Raw genomic sequence first — 21,514 nt, 5'->3', positions numbered from 1 at the left:
TGGTCTCTCTTTGTCATCCCTTCTCCCTATTAATCCCTGTTAGCCTGGCTCACATGCTTTCCCATAGCAGCGCAGGATCTGGGATTTCTGGAGCAAAGAGAAGACAAAGCTAGGTTGACCTCAGTCATGGCTAAAGAAAATCCATGGGGGGCTGGGGATGTGGCTCAAGCGTTAGCGCGCTCGCCTGGCATGCGCAGGGCGCTGGGTTCGATCCTCAGCACCACATACAAATAAAATAAAGATGTTGTGTCCACTAAAAACTAAAAAATAAATATTAAAAATTCTCTCTCTCTCTTATCATATGTTTGAGACCAAGCTTAGCAATTTAATGGGACCTTCAGCTCTGAGCAAAACCCTGTCTCAAAATAATGAGAATGTAGCTCAGTGTAATATGCCCCTGGGTTCAATTCCCAATACCAAACAAACAAACAAACAAAAAGAAATAACACCCTACAGTAAGAGGAAAAACATTGTGAACTGGAAGAAAATAGAACGTGAACTCTTACTCTTAGCCAGCACCACCAGAATTAGCTCCCTGCAAGTTTGTTCCCTACTTGCCTTAACTTTTTAGTGTAACTTAAAAGACGAATTAGAATTCACATGCACAAACCAATATTTCAAGACATTTCATGAGAAAATAAATGAGTAGAACTCAGTGTAGCAATGATAGAATAGTCTCTTAGAAAAATGAATTCCTCAGTTAATTCATTTAATTTATTCTCTTCAGCAATTTACTTTGCAGTGGCCCAAAGAGGACTTCAAATAGAAGGCAGGATGTTTTTCCTCATCCCCATATCACACCGTGAGACTAGGTGGAGTTCTCGCTCAAGTGCGTGCCCATTACAATGAAAGGCATGTTTACATTCCCTTTGATGAAGTTTTCTTCCCCTTTGTTTTCCTGCTTTGTTTCCTACCTTGTATTGTTTGTGCAACCGCAAGGAGATAGGCAAGGCAAGTATGAGAGAAGGCTGCATTTAGCTACAACTGTGTGTCCTCCTCACTTATATTCTGTAATTAGCTGGCATGTTGCTTGGCAAATATTCTTAAAGCCTTTCATGTTTGTCTGCCTTTCTCCCAAATGGAGCATGTGCCCCCTTGGGGAGGTCATCTATCAGATTTGGTAATACTATGGGCAGATGCCTAGATCAGGGGTATCACATGGGGAACTGCCAGAGAGGGGCAGGTGTAAGGTTCAATGCATGGTAACTGTCCAAGGCTGAACATTAACACAGAGAGGTCCTACCCTTGGTGGTGACCAGCAGGGGGCCCCTCGCTACGTGGAGGGTTCCATGTCTTGCTTCTGTTTGGAAATGAGCTGCGCTTCCTTTAGAGACAAGTATACCTCTTCCTGAGGATCATAATAGTAGAACTTTCGAATATAAGATATCAGAGGTCTGTTAAAAAAAACAAACAAACAAAAAAAAAAAACCAAGAAGGACACATACAGTGTTAATTGTACATAATGTTCTTATGAATGCTAGGCAAGCACTCTTCTACCTCTGAGCCAGCCCTGACTCCCTTACTCTTACCATTCCCACTGCACTCTTCAAAGGGCCTGCAGAGGGCCTTTTGGCTACAGTATGATAATTCTAGAATTAGGTGTTAAAATACTGCAAAGGTGAAAGGATATGCCTATAAATATTTTATGCCAATGTCTGCCTGTGTAAGCAGCCTGCAGGTATGACTGACATTTGTAATTTACCCCCCACCCCTTCCTGCCCCAATCCTATGTCCCCATTGTACTTAGGCAGTGGGAGATCCGGGATATGATCTATCCGAACGAGTTGTCGGATCCGGAATCTGCAAAGGTGCTGGAGGGATTTGACATTGCTGAATCGGGACACTGGATAGAGCAGCTGGACTGGAGTTGGTGGCAGTCCTTTAGGAATGAAAACAAAAGGAAATATTCAGAGGGAACAATGCAGCTGACCACAACTTCCTCATGAAAAGAATCCAGGGAAGGGAAATGATGCTTTTTTATAGTTCATATATGTATTGTGCAAATGTAGTTCAGTTCCAAAAGGACCATGGATTTCCATTTGCAGAAGCAGCACTCCCATATTTCACATTGAAGGGGATTTATTCTCCCACCTGAAGGTCTCCCCAGTATCATTCCCCACCCCCCAATACTGGGAATTGAACCCAGGGGCACTGTACCCTGAGCTACATCCTCAACCTATTCTATTTTTTGAGACATGGTCTTGCTAAGTTGCCCAAGATGGCCTAGAACTTGCCATCCTCCTGCCTTAGCTTCCCATGTCTCTAGGATTACAAGCATGCACTACTGTGCCCAGCTTCCCCAGCATAACAGTTGAGTGTCTTGCTCCACAGAATAGTCCAGTGAATAATGTCAAGCTAGAGACTTTGCCTAGGGCCTAGTGCCAATCTCAGGCCTAATGATCTCAGTGAATGGCAAGGAACAAAATCCTCCCCACTGGGAACTGGAGATACTTATTCAGTATTATCTAGCAGTACGCTGGTGAGAACTTAGACTGTTCCGAAGTGCTATGGTTTGTATATGGTTTGTTCCACACCAAAGGGTCATGTGTCAGAAGCTTGGACCCTCTGTGGCAATGACAGGTAGAGTGGTAGAATCTTTAAAAGAAGGGGCCCAGTAGAAAATGATTACATCATGGGGCTCCACTCTTAGAAGGAATTGGTCTCCCAGGAGTGGGTCAGGTTTTTAGGGAATGATTATTTCCTTTAAGAACAGGCATCTTGCCGGGCATGGTAATGCATGCTTGTAATCCCAGCAGCTTGGGAGGTTGAGGCAAGAGGATTGTAAGTTCCAAGTCAGCCTCAGCAATTTAGCGAGGCCCTTACTAAGAGAGATCCTGTTTCAAAGTTAAAAACCAAAAAAAGGTGGGGGTGCTGGGGATGTGGCTCAGTGGTTAAGCACCTCTGGGTTCAATCACTGATACAAAACAAAACAAAACAAAAAGAACAGCACCTCCCCTGAACCTCTCTTCTGCACACACTCCTGCCACTATCATGGCATCTGTTACTGCAATGCCATCTACCATGTGAGGCTTTCACCAGAGCCAAAAAGATGCACACCATAATCTTAAAACAATGAGCTAAATAAACTTTTATTTATGAATACACAGCCTCAGGTATTTTGTTACAGCCACAGAAAATAGACTAAGACAAGAGAGGTCCCCACTTAATTCCTGCTGGTAGTGGAGAGACTGGTAAGTAGAAAGCAACAACTGGGATTAAATATCACAGGCCACTTCAGCCATTTACTTCATGACAGGGCAATCAATTTTAGCCAACTTTAATTCCCCACCATCACTCCCCTTTCTGCTTCTAATGAGTTAACAGAAAGAGGAAAAAAGGAGGAAGATGTTTTTAAAAGAACAGCAACAGGCTGGAGACATAGCTCGGTTGGTAGAGTGCTTGCCTAGGTTCAATCCCCAGCACCTCAAAAAAAAAAAAAAAAAAAAAGAGAGAGAGAGAGAGAACAACAACTCCTGTAGTATGGGCAAGTTGAAATTAGTGCTACTCAGTGCAAAAGCACTGGGTGACCAACACCAGCCAGGCCCAATGGGAGCACCACACCCTAAGCTAGCAGCAGGCACTGTGTTGGGGAATCTCAGCCTTCAGTGGGTTATACCACATAACAGACACCTCTACCCAGAATGGCAGAGACACTGAAATAGGTTCAAAGGAATTAAGAATATCTTGGTTTCAATAAACAAAGGGACCATACTAGATAAACAAGCAAACTATTGTGAGAAAGAATCAGAAATGAAAAACATTTTCTCAGTCACTGTTATATCAAAAGAAATTCCGTGGACATAACTGTTTGGAAAAGAAAATATCCAATACTACTAGGGCTTAGTTTCATACCATTTATATATTTTATTTAAAGGCATGAGAAGAAGAAAGGCACACGACTGTCTCCCAAAAGCCTTTCTATGGTTGCTGACAACTGACATTTTCAATAAACAAAACCAACCATACTATACTATTACTAAGCAAGTAGACTTACCTTTAAAAACATTTAACTCAAAACTATATTTAAAAGCTAGGAGTGAGGCATATGCTTATAATCCTAGAGACTCAGGAGGCTGAGGCAGGAGGATTATGAATTCCAGGCCAGCCTCAGCAACTTAACTTAGCAAGATCCTTTATTTTTTATTTCAAAAATAAAAAGGACTGGGGATGTAGCTGTGGTAGAGCACCACTGAGTTTAATCCATAGTACTGAAAAAAAGAAACCAAATCTATACTTAAAGACAGAGAGCTGGGCGTAGTGGAGCACACCTGTAATCCCAATGGCTCAGGAGGCTGAGACAGGAGGATCACGAGTTCAAAGCCAGCCTCAGCAATCGTGAGGTACTAAGCAACACATTGAGACACTGTCTAAATAAAATACAAAATAGGGCTGGGGATGTGGCTCAGTGGTCAAGTGCCTCCAAGTTCAATCCATTCTACCTATGAAGAAACTGAGGCCCACTGAGCTTAGAGATCCTGCTCATGGTACAGAACCAATAAAAATGGCCTGCCTTGAACACCTGTTCTTTCTAAGGAAGAGTTAGCGGTGGTTCTGCCACAGCCCAGGGAACCTCTTGAAGGGGTTCTCCAGGACTGTCCTTAGAGAGCCTGCCCCTCTCACAGTCAGGTAGTCCAGGACAGTTATAGCACTGTTTCATGAATGTTCTAGTCTCTTCCCGATCACTCTCACCCTTTACAACTTATTTTTGAAATACTTCAGCCCTTCCATCCTGATGTGGTTGGTCCTTTCCATTAAAAGAAAAAAACTCAGAGAACGAATAAGGTGGCATATGCCTATAAATCCCAGCAATCTGGGAGGCTAAGGTAAGAGGATCATAAGTTCTTTTTTTTTTTTTTTTTAAAGAGAGAGTGAGAGAGAGAATTTTAATATTTATTTTTTAGTATTTGACGGACACAACATCTTTGTTTGTATGTGGTGCTGAGAATCGAACCCTGGGCCGCACGCATGCCAGGCGAGCGAGCTACTGCTTGAGCCACATCCCCAGCCCGGATCATAAGTTCTGACTGAGCAATTAAGCAAGCCCTAAGCAGCTTACTGAGACCCTGTTTCAAAATAAAAATAAATAAATAAATAAATAGGGCTGGAAATGTAGCTCAGTGGTAAAGCGCCCAATCCCTAGTACTCCTCCCTGCCCCCCCCACCAAAAAAAAATTCATACATGAATTTCTCTTGAACATATTAAGTATCTTTAAAAAAATTATCTTGGGTTCAAATGCCTCTTTGAATTTATCCTTTTCCTCACTGGTACTATAACAAAGAGAAAGCTTTGTGGGATTGCTTATAATATTGCTAAATTCAGCATAATGTTTCAGAGATAAAAGTAATTATGTATCTAATCATTTATTCCCAAAGATACAGTGCTATACAACTTATGTTTAAAGAGATCAGGATAATAAGCAACACAAAATTATCTGATTGTTTGCTTACTTGGATTTTAATGACCACATAAACTTGCCTATTTAATTGTATTATTTTTAACCTTGAGGTTCACAAATAGCAATTTGAAACCTGTTAACCTTCTGATATTCATTGGTGTCAACCTGACCATTTTACTGTTTGCCCCCCAAATACAGCAAATGATTACTGCACTCTCATAAATCTAGAACATGTTAACAGGTTAGAAATGTTAAGAAATCTACCAGATATGTATCAAATAAAGGAGCTTTAAGCACAGTGTTTAAAAGTTCCTAAAGAGGCCAGGTATGGTAACAAATATCTGTATCAGTTTGACTTGGGAGGTTAAGGCAGGAGGATTGCAGTTCGAGGCAAGCCTGGGTAACTCAGGAAGACCTGTCTCAAAAAGGACTGGGGCTCAGTGATAAAATGCCCTAGGCTCAACTGCAGGAATGAGGAAAGAAAGAAAACAAACAAAAACAAAAGAAATGGAAAGAAATCCAAGATAAGACACCAGTGTAGCTGAAAGGTAAGAGTGAGGTGGAACACTAATCATGAGCAACTTTCCTCTGATTCTCATTTCAGGAGTCCCTGGCACAAATCCATTTTCCAGCCATGCCGCTATTTTTCTCTTCTCCCCAACAAATGCCAAGTTAAGGGCCAAAAAATATCTTCCAGGTGTGAGCACCCTAAACACCCAGGATTGTTCTGCTCCCTGAATTCCAGAATCAGATCAGGAACCACATTTGCTTCACAATCAGGGGTCTCTTCCCCTGCCCCCATTACTAGGGATTGAATCCAGGGGTACTTTACCACTGCGCTACATTCTCAATCCTTTTTACTTTTGAGACAGGGCCTCACTAAATTGTTGAGGCTGGCCTTGAACTTGCAATCTTCTTGCCTTAGCATCCCAAATAGCTGGGATTACCAGGTATGCCCACTGCACTTGGCTAGGTCCTCTTTTTCTTAGAAACATAGAGGATAAATTTTCTTAGAAATGTAAACATAAAGAGAATAAACTAGGGAAGCTAGGTGACCATAAATTGCCTGTAATCCCAGCAGCTTGCCAGGCTGAGGCAGGAGGATCAAAAAAGTTCAAAGCCAGCCTTAGCAAAAGTGAGGTGCTAAACAACTCAAGTGAGACCCTGTCTCTAAATAAAATACAAAAATAGGGCTGAGGATGTGGCTCAGTGGTTGAGTGCCCCTGAGTTCAATCCTCAGTAATAAATAAACAAACAAATAAAATAGATAAATAAAAAAATAAAAGGCCAAGGGTCAAAGAAGTTTCAACTAACAGTGACATATTATTAATATCCCACTCCATTGTCCAACTTAAGAAAAACTGCAATATGCCAGGTATAGCGGCACATGCCTGTAATCCCAGCAACCTAAGAGGCTAAGGCAGGAGGATGCCAGCCTCAGCAACTTAGTGAGACCCTATCTCAAAATGAAAAATAAAAAGGTCTGAGAATGTAGCTTGGCAGTAAATCCCCAGTGGGTTCAATTCTCAGTACTAAATCAAACCAAACAAACAACTGCAATATAATGAATTATTGATAATGCAAATTTCTGGGGTGTGAGAGTAGGGGTAGGAGGGAGATTCATTCTTCCTTATATAATCTTACAGAGTATTTGGCCTTTTACATCTACATGTATTTTCATATATTTTTTAAAATAAATATATAGTGGAATATCAGCCATAAAGAACAATGACTTTGGGCGGGGGTTGTGGCTCAGTGGTGGAGCACTTGCCTCACTTGTGTGAGGCATTGGGTTTGATTTTCAGCACCACATATAAATAAATCAATAAAATAAAGGTCCATCAATATCTAAAAAAAAGAACAATGACTTTATCATATTTGCAAATAAATGGATGGATATGGAGACTATCATGCTAACTGAAATAAGCCAGTTCTAAAAAGCCAAAGGTTGAATGTTTTGGATGATATGTAGAAGCTAACCCACAATAAGGGGGAAGAGTGGAAGAAGAAATACTCAGTAGATTAGACAAATGGGAATGAAGGAAAGGGAGGTGGGGACAGAAAAAGGAAAGACAGTGGAATGAATCCAAAATAATTTTCCTTGGGCTGGGGATGTGGCTCAAGCGGTAGTGCACTTGCCTGGCAAGCGTGCGGCCCGGGTTCGATCCTCAGCACCACATACAAACAAAGATGTTGTGCCCGCCGAAAAACTAAAAAATAAATATTAAAAAAAAAAAAAATTTTTCCTAATGTAAATATATAAATACATTGTGTATATCCATAAGAATAGGGTCATAATTAGAATAAAATATATTCCATTCTTGCACAATTATATCAAAATGAATTCTACTATCATGTATAAAAGAACCAATTTAAAAAAAGGAAATACATAGAAGTCAGGTGTGTTGGCACATGAGAACACATGTAATTTCAGAAACTCAAGAGGATGAGATAGGAGGATTGCAAATTCAAAGCCAATCTGAGCAACTCAGTGAGACCCTGTCTCAAAATAAAAGATAAAAAGGACTGGGAATCTAGTTCGGCGGTAAAGCATTCCTGGAAGAAAGAAAGAGAAAAAGAGAGAAAAAAATACAGAGTATTTCAGATATAATATCTGAATATAATAATTCAGATATTTCTGAATTACTGAATAAGTGAATTCAGCAAAGTTGAAGGATATAATATAAATATACAAAAAGCAACTGAATTTCTATATATAAGTAAAAACTAATTAAGAAAATTCTAATTAAAATAACATAAAAATGATCAAACACTTAGGAATAAATTTACACTTGATCTTAGCCAAAGGAGCAATTTTAGGAAAAATTTAACAAAAGAAGTACAAAATTTTTCTTATGAAAAATTACAAAATATTGTTCAAAGAGTTTATAGAAAAAACATCCCATGTCCACAGATCAGAACACTTACTATTGATATCATGGCAATACTCAGCTCAAACTCTATCAAAATCTGAGGTTTTTTTTTTGAAGAAATTAACAAGCTGATTATAAATCTCACAGAGAAATGCAAGGGACCCAGGGCTGGGGATGTGGCTTCAGCGGTAGCACGCTCGCCTGGCATGCGTACGGCCCGGGTTCGATCCTTAGCACCACATACAAACAAAGATGTTGTGTCCGCCGAAAACTAAAAAATAAATATTAAAATTCTCTCTCTCTCTCTTTAAAAAAAAAAAAAAAGAAAGAAAGAAAAAGAAATCTCGAGTAGCACTGTGCAAAGAAATACAATGCAAGTTACTTATGTCATGTTCTAGTAGATACGCCCGAATGCATACACAAACAGGTAAAATTATTAAAAAAAAGAAATGCAAGGGACCCAAAATAGCCAAAAAAATCTCAAAAAAGAAGACCAATGTTGGAGAACTCACACTTCTTAATTTCAAAACTAAGAGCACATGTAAAAAAAAGTACATTACAAATCCCAGCAACTCAGGAAGATCGAAAGTTTGTTCAGCAATTTATCAAGGCTTTAAGCAACTTAGGGAGACCTAAGACCTTTTTGTCTCAAAAATAAATAATAAAAAAGGGTTGGGGATATGGCTCAGTAGTAAAGTCCCTCTGGGTTCAATCCCTGGTACCAAAAAGAAAAAAAAAAAAAAAACTACAAAAACATAGTAATCAAAGACAATGTGGCGCTGGGGTTGTGGCTCAGCAGTAGAGCACTTGCCTAGCACATACAAGATGCTGGGTTCAATCCTCAGCACCACATAAAAATAAATAAATAAAATGAAGGGATTGTGTCCAACTTAAAAAAAAAAAATGTGATACAAAGACACACAAACAGCTCAATGGAACAGAACTGAAAGTCTGTAAATAAACTTGCACATTTACAATAATTGATTTCAACAAGAATGGCAAGATTATTCAATGGGGAAAGAACTGTCTTTTCAATAAATGGTCAAATGGTGCTAGGAAAATTTTATGTTCACATGAAAAAAAAATGAGGTGGGATCTCCTCCTCACACTATACACAAAATTAACTCAGGATGGATCATAAACTTAATTTAACAGCTAAAACTATAGGTATTTTAGAAGAAAAATTAGGCATTAATCTCCATTACTTTGGGTTTAGGTAAAACATAGTCATCCCTTGGTATGCAGAGGGAATTGGTTCCAGGACCTCTGTGGACAACAGATCTGCAAATGCTCAAGTTCCTTACATAAATGGCCTATTTGCATAAACCTATGCACATCCTTCTGCTGTATACTTTCAATCATGTATATAATACACAAACACATATATACATATTTTAATCATCTCTAGATTACTTATAATACCTAATACAATGTAAATGCCATTATACAGTTGCTGTATTGTATTGATTAGGGAACAATGACATGAAAAAAAAGTATACATGTTTAAAACAGATAGAATTTTTTTTCTTTTTGAGTTCTCTATCACTGGACTACATCTAAGTTTTTTTTGTTTGTTTGTTTTTGAGAGAGAGAGAGAGAGAATTTTAATATTTAGTTTTTACTTTTCGGCAGATACAACATCTTTGTTTGTATGTGGTGCTGAGGATCAAACCCGGGCCACACGCATGCCAGGTGAGAGCGCTATCGCTTGAGCCACATCCCCAGCCCACATCTAAGTCTTATTTATTTTTAATTTTTAAGACAAAAAGTTGCCCAGGAGGGCCTCAAACTTGCAATTTTCCTGCCTCAGTCTCCTGATTAGTTAAGATACAGGTATGTGCCACCATGCCCAGCAATTTTTTAAAAAAAATGTTTGATCTGAATTTCGTTGAATCCACTGATGCAAAACCTGTGGATATAGAGAGATGACTATAACAAACAACAACAACAAAAGAATAATTGAAAAGTAGGTGTTGGGAAAAGGTATAACAGCAGCCACACCCCCAAAATCCCAACGTGGCGCCTGAGGTGCTTCTCTTCCTGTGTCTCCATTTCCCTCGGGCGCCAAAAACTCCCGCTGGCGCCAATACTCAACTCCCGCCAGCGGGAAACCTTAGCCCCAATTAGAACTAATTTCGTGGGCTCCAGAACTGACATCTGGAAGAACTTACCAATAAAAGGGTGACCCGTCATTTACCTAAGCCCTGCCACCTCTCCTTAGATCTATATAAGCCCACAGCCTTTTGTAATAAAGTGGAACTTCTCCTGTGATTTGTCTCGCGTCGCATCTTCTTTCAGTAGGGACTCACTGAATCAAAATATTGTTTTTCAAAGTATAGAAAGTAAAAAGACAACCCACAGAATGGGAGGAAATATTTGCAACTCGTTCTTTTTTTTTTTTTTTTTTGAGAGAGAGAAAATTTTTTAATATTTATTTTTTAGTTTTCGGTGGACACAACATCTTTATTTTATTTTTATGTGGTGCTGAGGATCGAATCCAGCGCCCTGCGCATGCCAGGCGAGCACGCTACCGCTTCAGCCACATCCCCAGCCCGCAAATCATTCTTTTAACCAGGGACTTATACTGAGAATATATAAAATACTCTAAAACCCAATAAATAACCCAATTGTAAAATGAGCAGAGTAAGTGGCTGGTAAGATAGAGGATGGTAAGATAGAAGCTGGAAATAGACCTCAGTGACAGAATGCCTGTGCTCTACTACTAAGCCACAATCCCAGCCCTGAATCATACACTTTAAATAGGTGAATTAGCTGGGCATGGTGATGCATGCCTGTAATCCCAGTGACTCAAGAGACTGAGGCAGGAGGATGGTAAGATAGAGGCCAGCCTCAGCAACTTAGTAAGGAGACCCGAAGCAAGTTAGTGAGATCCTGTCTCAAAACAGAAAAAGATCATGAATTTTACATTATATGACTTAGATCTCAATAAAGAAAGGAAGGAAGGAAGGAAATCACGAATAAGCAGAGGCTTTTATTAGCCAAAGAGAGGACAATCTAAATTTCAATAATCATAACTGTAATGGGTTGAAACCCACTGTGTTAGTCAGCTGTCACTATAGAAAAATATGTTAAGAAAATCAACTTGTAAGCTGGGCACAGTGGCACACACCAGTAATTCCAGTGACTCTGAAGGCTGAGGCAAAAGGATCAAAAGTTCAAGCCTAACCTTAGCAACTTAGCAAAACCTTGTCAAAATAAAAATGAAAAAGGATTAAGGGTATAGCTCATTGGCAGAATACTCTGGGTTCAATCCCCAGTATCCCTCCCCCCCAAAGATAATCAACTTTAAAGGAGAAAAAGTTCATTTTGGCCAAAATTTTGGAAATTTCAGTCTACGGCTGCTAGGCCCCATCGCCTCTGGGCCTGTGGTGAGGCAGTACATATGATGCTTCTGAGTTCAATCCCAGGTACAAAACCACACACACACACAGTATATATATTTTAGGTATATAATGATCTCGCGGATATACTTTTTTCCTTTTTCTTTTTGGCAGTACTAGGGATTAAACACAGGGGTACTTTACCACTGAGCTACGTCCCAGGTCCTTTTTATTTGATTTTAAGACAGGTTCTCACTAAGTTGCCAAGGTTGGCCTTAACTTGCAATCCTTCTGCCTCAGCCTCCTGAGTCACTAGGATTACAGGAATGTGTAATCCTCATGGCTGATGAGGATTACACATGTGTAATCACCACTCATGGCTAAATACACATTTGTTTGTTTGTTTTTCCCCAGAATTGTTCCTCTCCACAGAAATCTTTAGTAAAAGGCAAAAGACTCATATGATCTTAAAAGAAACCAGAGTACGAATATGTTTTTTAAATAGACATTATCTACTTGTCATAACCAAAAGACATAACAATATAATCTGGTAGCCTGGATGGTATTCTGAAACAAAAGGACTTTAGGTAAAAAAGAAATCTGAATACTAATTAATAATAATTTATTAATAATGGCTTATTAATTGTGACAAACATAATTGTGACTAGTGTAAGATGTAAATAGTAGAAGAAATTAGGCAAGGAGTTGTATGGAAATTCTATAATTTTTCTTTTTAATCTTTGTAATTTTTCTATAAATATACACATATTCTAAAATAAGATTTTGAAAAAATAATAATCTTTAAGAGAAACATACTGAAGTATTTGCATATGATATGTGGGATTTGCTCCAAAATAATAAGGACAAAACATAAAATCTGATTTATGCATTTATATATGTTATTCTTCAACAAAGTAAACTTTAACAGAAAATACTAACAGGCAATGAGGGAGCGGACACATAATGTGGACAGAGCAGGAGTGGTCATGGGCTGAATGAAGGCTGCTGGGGTTAGAGGGTTTATTGCACTATTCACATACTAAACAAATGGGTATAAGAAGGAAAGCCCAAAGTAAGACTGATTTGCGAACATTCAGGAGAGTTGCTAGAGGGGGCTGTGTAGCCAGGGCAAAGAAGGAAGGCCTTTCAGTGGCACGACTGTGTGCCTCTAAGACAAGGATAAACCACTTCTCATGATAAGCCAGGAGACTCTGGTCACAAATCCCCAGGAAAGGAGTCCTGACTTTTTTCACAAGCATCCATGAAATAATCTTTTCTGAACAGGCTTAATATCTCATCAGCAAATATTTTAGTTTACTAGTAGGCAATAAAATAACAAAAGGAAAGATAGTTCTTGCCCTGGAGAACCTAGTAATTGAGTAGAGAAAAAATTAACAACAAAGGCTACCCAGGGGCCACTTAGAGTGTCATTCACAAATATATCTTGAGTAGTGACTCCTTTACAGGACTAAGAAGTCTAGATATACTACATCTTAAGAGACGACTGAAGAAAAAGTAACATCTATTGAGTGTTTACTGTGTGTCAGGCATTGTCTCAAATACTGTTCATGAATTATCTCTTGCATTTCTTAAAACAATCCTGTAAAATAGGTACTATTATTATCCCCATTTTTCTGCTGAGGAAACTGAGGCAGGACAGATTTCAGTTACATGCCTAAGATCATACAATTAGTATTTAGATCAGGGCCAGGGAGTGAAGGTATTCTTGCTCCAGATTCCATACTTTTTTAACCCTGTGGCATATAGCAATGATTCCCAACTGGGAATGATTTTGGCCTCTAGAGACATATGAAGACATACTTTTGATTATTACAACTTGAGGGGGAATGGTACTGGCTGCCACCTAGTGAGGAGGAGCCAGGGATTCTATCCTACTTAACTTTCCCCAATGTACAGGACACCTCCCCACAACAAAGAATTGTCCATCCTAAAATATCAAGGCTGCTGAGGGTACCAAGTTGAGAAACCCTGGTCTACAGGGAAGGCATTATCATTGAACAAGTAATTATAAGTTCAATTCCTTAAGTGTGAATTTTTTAGAAGGTGTTTTTTCTTCATGCACTTCACAGATGAAGATTTTCCCAAATAGAAAGGCCATGTGTATTTTGAGTTTGCTCTAACAGCAGCGGAGGTTTGTGTCAAACCAGCTGCATTCTTTTTATTGAGAATGCTGTGTAGTGTTGGGGGTTTAGTTCCTAACTGTGAAATGAATGGGGCCAGATTGTAATCAGTACTAATAAACATGATTCTACATTCATTAGTTTCCAAAATGTCAGCAAGCTCAAATTTCAATTTAATTAGTGCTACCTTTCAGGTAACAGACAAAATAAATATATATTTCTTTAGTAGATTGATCTATTAACTAACTTTGAGGTTGTTGTAAGAAATTAGAGATATTAATTATTTATTTGTTTATTTACTTACTTAGGTTACTGGGGATTGAGCCCAGAGGAGCTTTACCATTGAGCTACACACCCAGACCATTTTTTGTTTTTTATTTTGAGGCAGGGTCTTTACTTAGTTGCTTAGGGCCTCACTATATTGCTGAAGCTGACCTCAAATTTGCAATCCTCCTGCCTCAGCCTTCCCAGACACTGGGATTACATTGCACCTGGCTCTAGAGATATTTAAATTAAGAAACTAACCAAGTATCTGGTATATTAACAGTAGCAAGCTACACTTGTATCTCAATACAGTGTCAAGAATCTTAAAATTTCTGAAAATGGGGCACATTTGTGGAATGAAATGAGCTATACTCGAGGAGTCAAAAAGTCCACAATTCTCTCAACACTATGCAAGCAGAGAAAGACTAGAGTAAGACGACTATCTGAGAGTTGCCTGGTTCTTCCACAAGCAGAGCTTATTATCCTGCCCTTGTCAATCAGTGTGATGCTTGGTTCTGTGTTGAATGTGGTTTTGCCTTTGTCTTCTTGAGGCTATTAGCTCTCTGAGGGCAGTGGTGTGGCTTATTTTTTACAATAAATGACAAAATAAATGTTAGTTAAATAAATACCTCCCAAAGCTACAAACTTTAAAAACTGCTTAGCAGAGTCAATTCCTATGAGAAAGGATTCTAAGGTTTTGTTTTTTTTTTTTTTGGTGGGGAGGGGTGCTGGGGATTGAACCCAGGGGCGCTCTACACTAAGCTATATTCCCAGCCTTTTAAAGAAATTGTCCAGTTTTTTTTTTTTTTAATTGTCCAATTATTTAAGACAGGGTCTCACTAAATTGCCCAGAATGGCCTTGAATTTGTGACCCTCCAGCCTCAGCCTCCTAAATTACTGGGAATACAGGCACATGCCATTGAACCCAACCTAAATTTTCCTTTTGTGTCTGGTTTTATTTTCTTTTTCCAGCACTGGACAAGAAACCTGGTGCCTTGCACATGCCAGGCAAGTGCTCTCCTACTGAGCCACATCCACAAACCCTCTTTTTTTTAAGTTGTTGATGGATCTCAACAATGCCCACATGTGCTAGACAAGCTACTGAGGTACAACCCCAGCCCCTAAATTTTCCTTTTAACCAAGTCAACTACATGAGACCTGACTGTGTTGACAGCACTGAGGCAAATACTAAATGAAGTGGGAATTAAAACAGTTCACACCTTGTCATGTCTTATTTAAATCACCAAGATTATTCAAAACATCCTGTCACCTGGCTCCATCCTATTCCTGATGTTCTGCCCAAGCTCCCTGGCAACTCCCACATTTTAGAGCAATTTCTTGGCACCCTATTTAAGAATCTTAATTTGATTCAATGGGAAAGCATTAAGTTCTCATCTTAAGTTCTGTTTGTATCCTACAATTTTCTCACATTAATGGGCTTGTCATTTTACCCAATGATAATAAAAACAGACTCCTCTATACCATCCCTTTTCCCCCTCCAACAGAGATTATACAGATGAAGTAGGCAGGAAGCTTACATAACCACACCAGCAAGGCTGGGAATAGTCCAGTGCTACCAAATAGAGAGAAGTCTTTGTTTTTAACAACAGTAGCGATAACAAGATACAACAAAAAAGGTCTACTTTTTTGACAGCAAGTTTAGCACAATGAAGGCAAATCCACAGCAAATACTTCCTTAACAAACTACAACTGAATCTAGCCTCCTCGACCCTTCCACTGCCTTTCTGTTGAACACTCAATCTTACCTTCCCTGTTCCTGTGGAAATGACCTGAAAGCTCTCACTGCTCTGATTCACAGTAAATGTCAAGATGCTTGGATTAGCAACAAGAAGACATCTCAGAATGTCAAATGTTCATATGATGCCTGGACATCAAAGGTGGGAACACTTTTCTCATTCAGGTTGTTGGAAAAGCAAAGATTCCTCCTCATTATGTTGTAGGACTAATATACAAAAGGAGAATATTAACCACTGGAATCTGTAGGAACAGGGGTGCTATTAATAGCCAGGAAAAAAAGCTTCAAGTAAGTGTGGCCTTTGTTTGAGGGTGGGGGGTTGGAATTTGGATACTATATTGGATCATACTGACATTCAGTTAAACAATCAATACTGTAACCTTACCTGGAACCCTGGATCTCAAGAAATAAAGAAACTTTCCATTCTTGGAATGCATGATGGCTCTCTTAATGAATTCTACTACAGATTGACAGCGGTCCTCAAATTTGGGATGACACCACAGGCTGAAAGTTCCTGGAAAATTAAAAAGTAAAAACCTCAAAATTTAGTTTGGAAAGATCCAAGAAGAAGGTTTGAACATTTTTACACTGATTCTCACTTTTAGGAGGGCATAGTTTGTGGGCAAGCTGGGTTCAAGATTCCTGAAGTCACCTGTTCCTGCTTATCTCATAATCAACGAGAAGAAAGATGTTGCCTTTAATAAGACATGAATTAAGTCTTATAAGTTAAAAAAAAAACTTTATTTTGTTTATTTATCTTTACGTGGTGCTGAGGATCGAACCTAGTGCCTCACACACGTGAGGCAAGCACTCTACCAGTGTGCCACAACCCCAGCCCCTTATAAGGTTTTTATTAATAATAAATTCAAATACGAAAAACATTATAATAAAAAAGATTTTGTCAAATATGAACTTAATCCTTAAAACACAGACTTGCTATATTTATATATACATATATACTTATATGTTTATGTGTATATATACACACACACACACACACAGATATATGTACATATGTATATAAAATACACACACATCCTATAAAGACTATAAGAAAAGACTACCAATAGAAAAACCAAGATTAAATGATATCCCTGTTAAAAAGATCTAAGTCCTTGGGCTGGGATTGTGGCTCAGTGGTAGAGCACTCGCCTGACATGGGCGGGGCCGATTTGGAACATCAGCACCACATAAAAATAAAAAAAGGTATTGTGTTGTGTCCATTTACACACACACACAAAAAAAAGTCTAAGTCTTCAAGCATTCACAGATTAGCTAAGTAAGGACAAGCATAGAAGTTCATGGGTCTCACTCATTCATGTGTGTGTTAGGCACAGAAAACCAAAATCTAAGTCCCCCCCCCTTTTGTTTTTGGTACCAGAAATTGAATGCAGGAGCACTTAACCACTGAGCAATATCCCCAGTCCTTTTTATATTTCATTTTGAGACAGGATATCATTAAGTTGCTTAGAGCCTCACTAAGTTGCTGAAACTGTCTTTGAACTTGTGATCTTCCTGCCTCAACCTCCTGAGCCACTGGGATTACAGCATATGCTACCTATCATGCCCAGTAGTCTTTTCCTTCTTTAAAATCCCAAGCCCCAGTGTGGGACAAAGTTTCTACTTCAAATATCAGAATCCCAAAGACAAAAGGGAACCTGAAATCCCACGACTTCAACAGCAACAACAAAAAGAAAAACTCCAAAAACTAAAGCACTAGATTTCAAAAGAACAACCGAAAAACAACAACAAAAAAAACCATACAAATAAGGGTATTAATCACACTAGGGAACTGTGATTTGAGTCCCTCTAGCTACTCTTACAGTATCACTTAAAAGATAAAGACAAATATGCCACTGCAAACTGGCAACTGAAAGGCCTGCAAGGCTACTATTAAAAACTCCACTTATTCAAGGAAGAAGTCTCTTTGAATCAAAAGTAATTGAAGGCTGGGTGCAGTGGCACATTCCTGTAATCCCAGAGGCTCAGGAAGCTGAGACAGGAGGAGTTCAAAGCCAGCCTCAGCAATACCCAGGCACTAAGCAACTCAGTGAGACCCTGTCTCTAAATAAAATACAAAATAGGGCTGGGGATGTGGCTTAGTGGTTGAATGCCCGAGTTCAATCCCCAATATATCCTACCCGCCCCCCCCCCCAAAAAAAAAAAGTAATTGGAGAACTATTTGCAAGAGTTCTCATTTCTGGTGTCTCACCTACCAGAAACTTAAAGGTCAAGCATTTATTCATCACTCCCTTAACATATCGTTTTAATTTTCATAAATTTAAAAAAGCACTCTGAAATGCTTTGTCCTGCATTTTGGTTTTGTCTGTTTTGTTTTGTTTTGATACTGGAGATTTGAACTCAGAGGCACTAAACCACATCCCCAGCCATATTTTATATTTTATTTAGAGACAAGGTCTGAGTTACTTAGCATCTTGTTTGTGAACTTGCAATCTTCCTGCCTCAGCCTCCCCAGCCTCTGGGATTACAGGTGTAAGCCACCAGGCCCAGCTTCATTTTGGTTTTTAGGAACAGCAGGGAAATAGGCAGCAGTTTCCTTATTATGCAATTCATTCTCAGGTCTTTGGATTGAAGTTCTTTTCTCTTCATGCACCTTTAAGGTGGAGGGGGCAGAGGAAACCACGGCCACGCTGACCTAAACAGCTACTTCCTATCTCACAAGACAAATGCAAATAAGTCCAACAAATTGTGAGCTGAGACTGGGGAAGACACCATGGTGCCTGAGAGGAGCATGAGAGGCTCTTGAGATGCAGAGCTTTTTTAAGGTTGAGCACATGAGGAAAAACTGTGAGGGAAAGGTAGGACAAATCCCTGAAATGCCCCAAAATTCTCTATACTTTTTTATTTGTAGTATATGCAAGGATTCTGATGTACCACCAGTGACCAACACAAGTTTCAGGCCTGCGTCAAAAACAACTGTCTCAATATAAAATGGATCCAAACAGCTATATTTACAAGTCAGCTCATGGATACTCTGGGTACCCAAAACACCACCTGACCACAAAGAAAGAGGTATCACTGGGAGGACAGCAGAGTGTCTAAAGCACATGGATCACACAAATTCTAAGCATTCCAATGAAAACTTCCTAAGAGACTACAATACAAACCTGACCAAAAGAGAAAATTGTCATCACCATGCTGCCTGACAGGAAGTGACTTTCAGACAAATGTCACTATCAGGCAAAGAAATCACAGGATCTCTGGATGGTAAGTGTAATTATGAATAAAACTTAGGAGAATTTGTCTAATTGTCCTAGATTATTTCTTACTTCTATCAAAAGAGTTTTACTGTCTCTGTTCTCAGAAGCCTCGTCAGTAATTTTGTTCTTCCTATTTAGGAGACAAGATGCTGAGGAGACTTTAAAATGGAACTTCAGGGCTGGGGATAAAGCTCAGTGGTAAAGTGCTTGCCTAGCATGTAGAAGGCCCTGGGTTTAATTCCCAGTGCTGCAATAAATACATAAATGAAAGGAAGAATCTTTCTTCTCCCTCTCCTACCACCTGTCCAACCTTTTTTCTAAAGACTAAAACCTATATCAACATTCAATGAGTTCATAATATTTCTGCCCCCTATTCCTAGTTCCATTCTTATAAATCCTTCTTCTGAAAATGTCAGGTAGCAAAGGTAGAAAAAGGCAAAGGGGGGAAACACCAGCATCTCTTACCTCTGTAGTGCTCCATTCTAGTGTGGTGGGTGATACCCTGTGATCGGAAACTGAGGCTCAGAATATAACGAGGATCGGAACTGTCCCGTACCAGGAAAGAACCATCTGGCTTCCCTTTTAGCTTCATCTCTGCATCTTCCCAATTCATTGGTCCCCAATACCAACCACACTATCAAAGGTAAGAAATAGACAACTGGTTAAAAGAACTAAGAAACATCAATGTTTTCAGCACAATCCATCTTAGCAAAGGAGAAACCCCCCCCACCCCCAATCTCCAAAACATTTGAGTAAACAAGAGCCACTGCAAGTGTCAGCAACAATCATCAAGCTCATTATACCTTTAGGCTTTCAAAGCAATGGAAAATTAATTCTACAATTCCTTTACCAAAGCCCTTCCAAAGAAAAGAAAAGAGAAAAGATTTAAGTTGAACATTTCTCTACAACCTACCTTCATCATGTTCACATTTTCCCCCTCAAATTCAATTTTATTAAATCTCTTGTAGAATTAACAAAAATAACATGGTATTTTTCACTGTAAATATGAAGGCAAGGAAACTACTCTTTCTCTAAAAACAAGGAGGATCTTGGCACAGAACGTGGACATGAAAGAAGAAGTGGGCTGCCATTTCTCAGGCACCACCTACCTTCTCCAGCTCTCGAAGGCTGGCTGCAAAGCTACTAGAGTCAGGCCGGTAGAGGGGACATTGGAGGTGCTGCGGGGGCTGGCTATGTAGGGATTCAGCTGCTCGGATGGGGGCAATCCGCGGAAATGCATCTGCACAGCAAGAAAGTGGGGGTCACTTGTTTACCATTATTACTCCCACCCACAGATACCTTCCCCCCAAAAAGAGATGCTAACTGAAGAGGGGCAAGGCATTAGAAGCTAAGCTGGAAAGGTGGAAGCCAAAGCAGTGGGAAAGAGCTGGATGGGCTGGAACAAAAAGCTGTGTGGGCTTGTGTAAGCTGTGAAGGATGGGTAGGGGCATTTAACCCCTGGAAAGGGGTAAGGGAGCTGCCCACTAACCTGACTAAGGTGACTACTTCAGGGGCTTCACCAGCCTAGAGCGATTCCAACTTCTCCCACCTCGAAGTGAAGTGTCGGTAAAGCAGCCTTGGAAATAGTGACTTGCTTACTTGCCCGGGAAGAGTAACGATTTTGCCAGGCAAGTAGAAAACAATGCTGATTTCATTCATTTTATTCCTTGGGTACTGGAGGCTGGCAAAGCAGGTATGGGCCACTAAATGCTTGGTACTTATTTACAAGGCAAGCTTTGCACAGTGGCAGTATCGTAGCCAATGAGGTTTATCCGAGGCACGATTATTGCCAATTGAAAACTTATTTACAAGGCTGCAGTAAATACTAAAAGTTTAGAAAAACCACAGAATTTTGAAAACCAGCAACATACTAAACCTCCTCACTATTCTGAAATTAATACAATTTCTTATGTGATATCTACCTAAGGATCACAAAACAGTCTTATAGTAGCAAAGATAAAAAAATACAATAGTCTTTTATTCTTAAAAAAACTCAAGATTCACCTCCACAGAGTAATGAGTTAGAAAAAACAATTCTCGGCCTCATTTCTAAGGAGTTCTAGTCCAGCCAAAGGGGAAAAGATTTAAGCTTTCTCATATTTATTTCCACAAATAGATTTCTCCCATCCTTCAATTTTTATGAGTCTTGCCTCTAAGCTAAGCTAACCTGGGGCATGGGGTGGAGGAGGCGGAGGTAGGGGGAAAGACTGCAGGGAAGACCCCATCGGAGCCACAAGGACGGATGTAGGCAGCGTCCCACTGATATCATCTAGAAGAGAGAACAAAAGCAAAGAGGTTCAGAAAAATGAGCACAGAATGAGTGAGGCGAAGGCAGAAGAGAGGGAGAAGGATTATCAGGCTGCCCTCTGGGGCAAGCTGGCCTGACCTTCACCCCATCTTTTTGCACAGAGGATGACAATCATCTTAATCTGGTTTGCTCTGCTTAGAAAGCAGGAGAATAAGGATATTCCTAAAGCATCTCAATAGCAGTAGATTCAGGGCAAGATAAATGAAAAGCTAAT

At 39.6% G+C, this 21,514-nt stretch overlaps 1 protein-coding gene and 2 pseudogenes across 3 annotated transcripts in view; 1 reads left to right on the top strand and 2 right to left on the bottom strand.

The window, feature by feature from the left end:
- The window catches only part of Socs7 (suppressor of cytokine signaling 7), a 41,368-nt gene that overhangs the window by 7,259 nt on the left and 12,595 nt on the right, over positions 1 to 21,514 (bottom strand). For 2 of the 3 annotated variants that reach the window (XM_046420472.2, XM_046420471.2), the window contains 5 exons: positions 20,102 to 20,232; positions 19,458 to 19,626; positions 16,157 to 16,285; positions 1,744 to 1,879; positions 1,244 to 1,394 (listed from right to left, as the gene is read on the bottom strand). In XM_046420472.2, coding sequence (XP_046276428.1) covers positions 1,274 to 1,394; positions 1,744 to 1,879; positions 16,157 to 16,285; positions 19,458 to 19,626; positions 20,102 to 20,232 — 686 coding nt within the window. In that variant the 3' untranslated portion in view covers positions 1,244 to 1,273. Of the gene's footprint in view, positions 1 to 1,243; positions 1,395 to 1,743; positions 1,880 to 16,156; positions 16,286 to 19,457; positions 19,627 to 20,101; positions 20,233 to 21,159; positions 21,262 to 21,514 lie in introns of all 3 variants that reach the window. The other variant, XM_046420470.2, reaches the window with a different exon arrangement.
- LOC124076620 (U5 spliceosomal RNA) lies at positions 11,969 to 12,096 on the bottom strand (annotated as a pseudogene).
- On the top strand, positions 20,725 to 20,835 carry LOC124076618 (U4 spliceosomal RNA; annotated as a pseudogene).

Source organism: Marmota monax, unplaced genomic scaffold (assembly GCF_021218885.2).
Source record: "Marmota monax isolate L192 unplaced genomic scaffold, Marmota_monax_Labrador192_F-V1.1 WCK01_AAM20220418_F8-fsc00064, whole genome shotgun sequence".
NCBI classification, from domain to species: domain Eukaryota; kingdom Metazoa; phylum Chordata; class Mammalia; order Rodentia; family Sciuridae; genus Marmota; species Marmota monax.
This window is presented reverse-complemented; position numbering and strand designations above follow the sequence as displayed.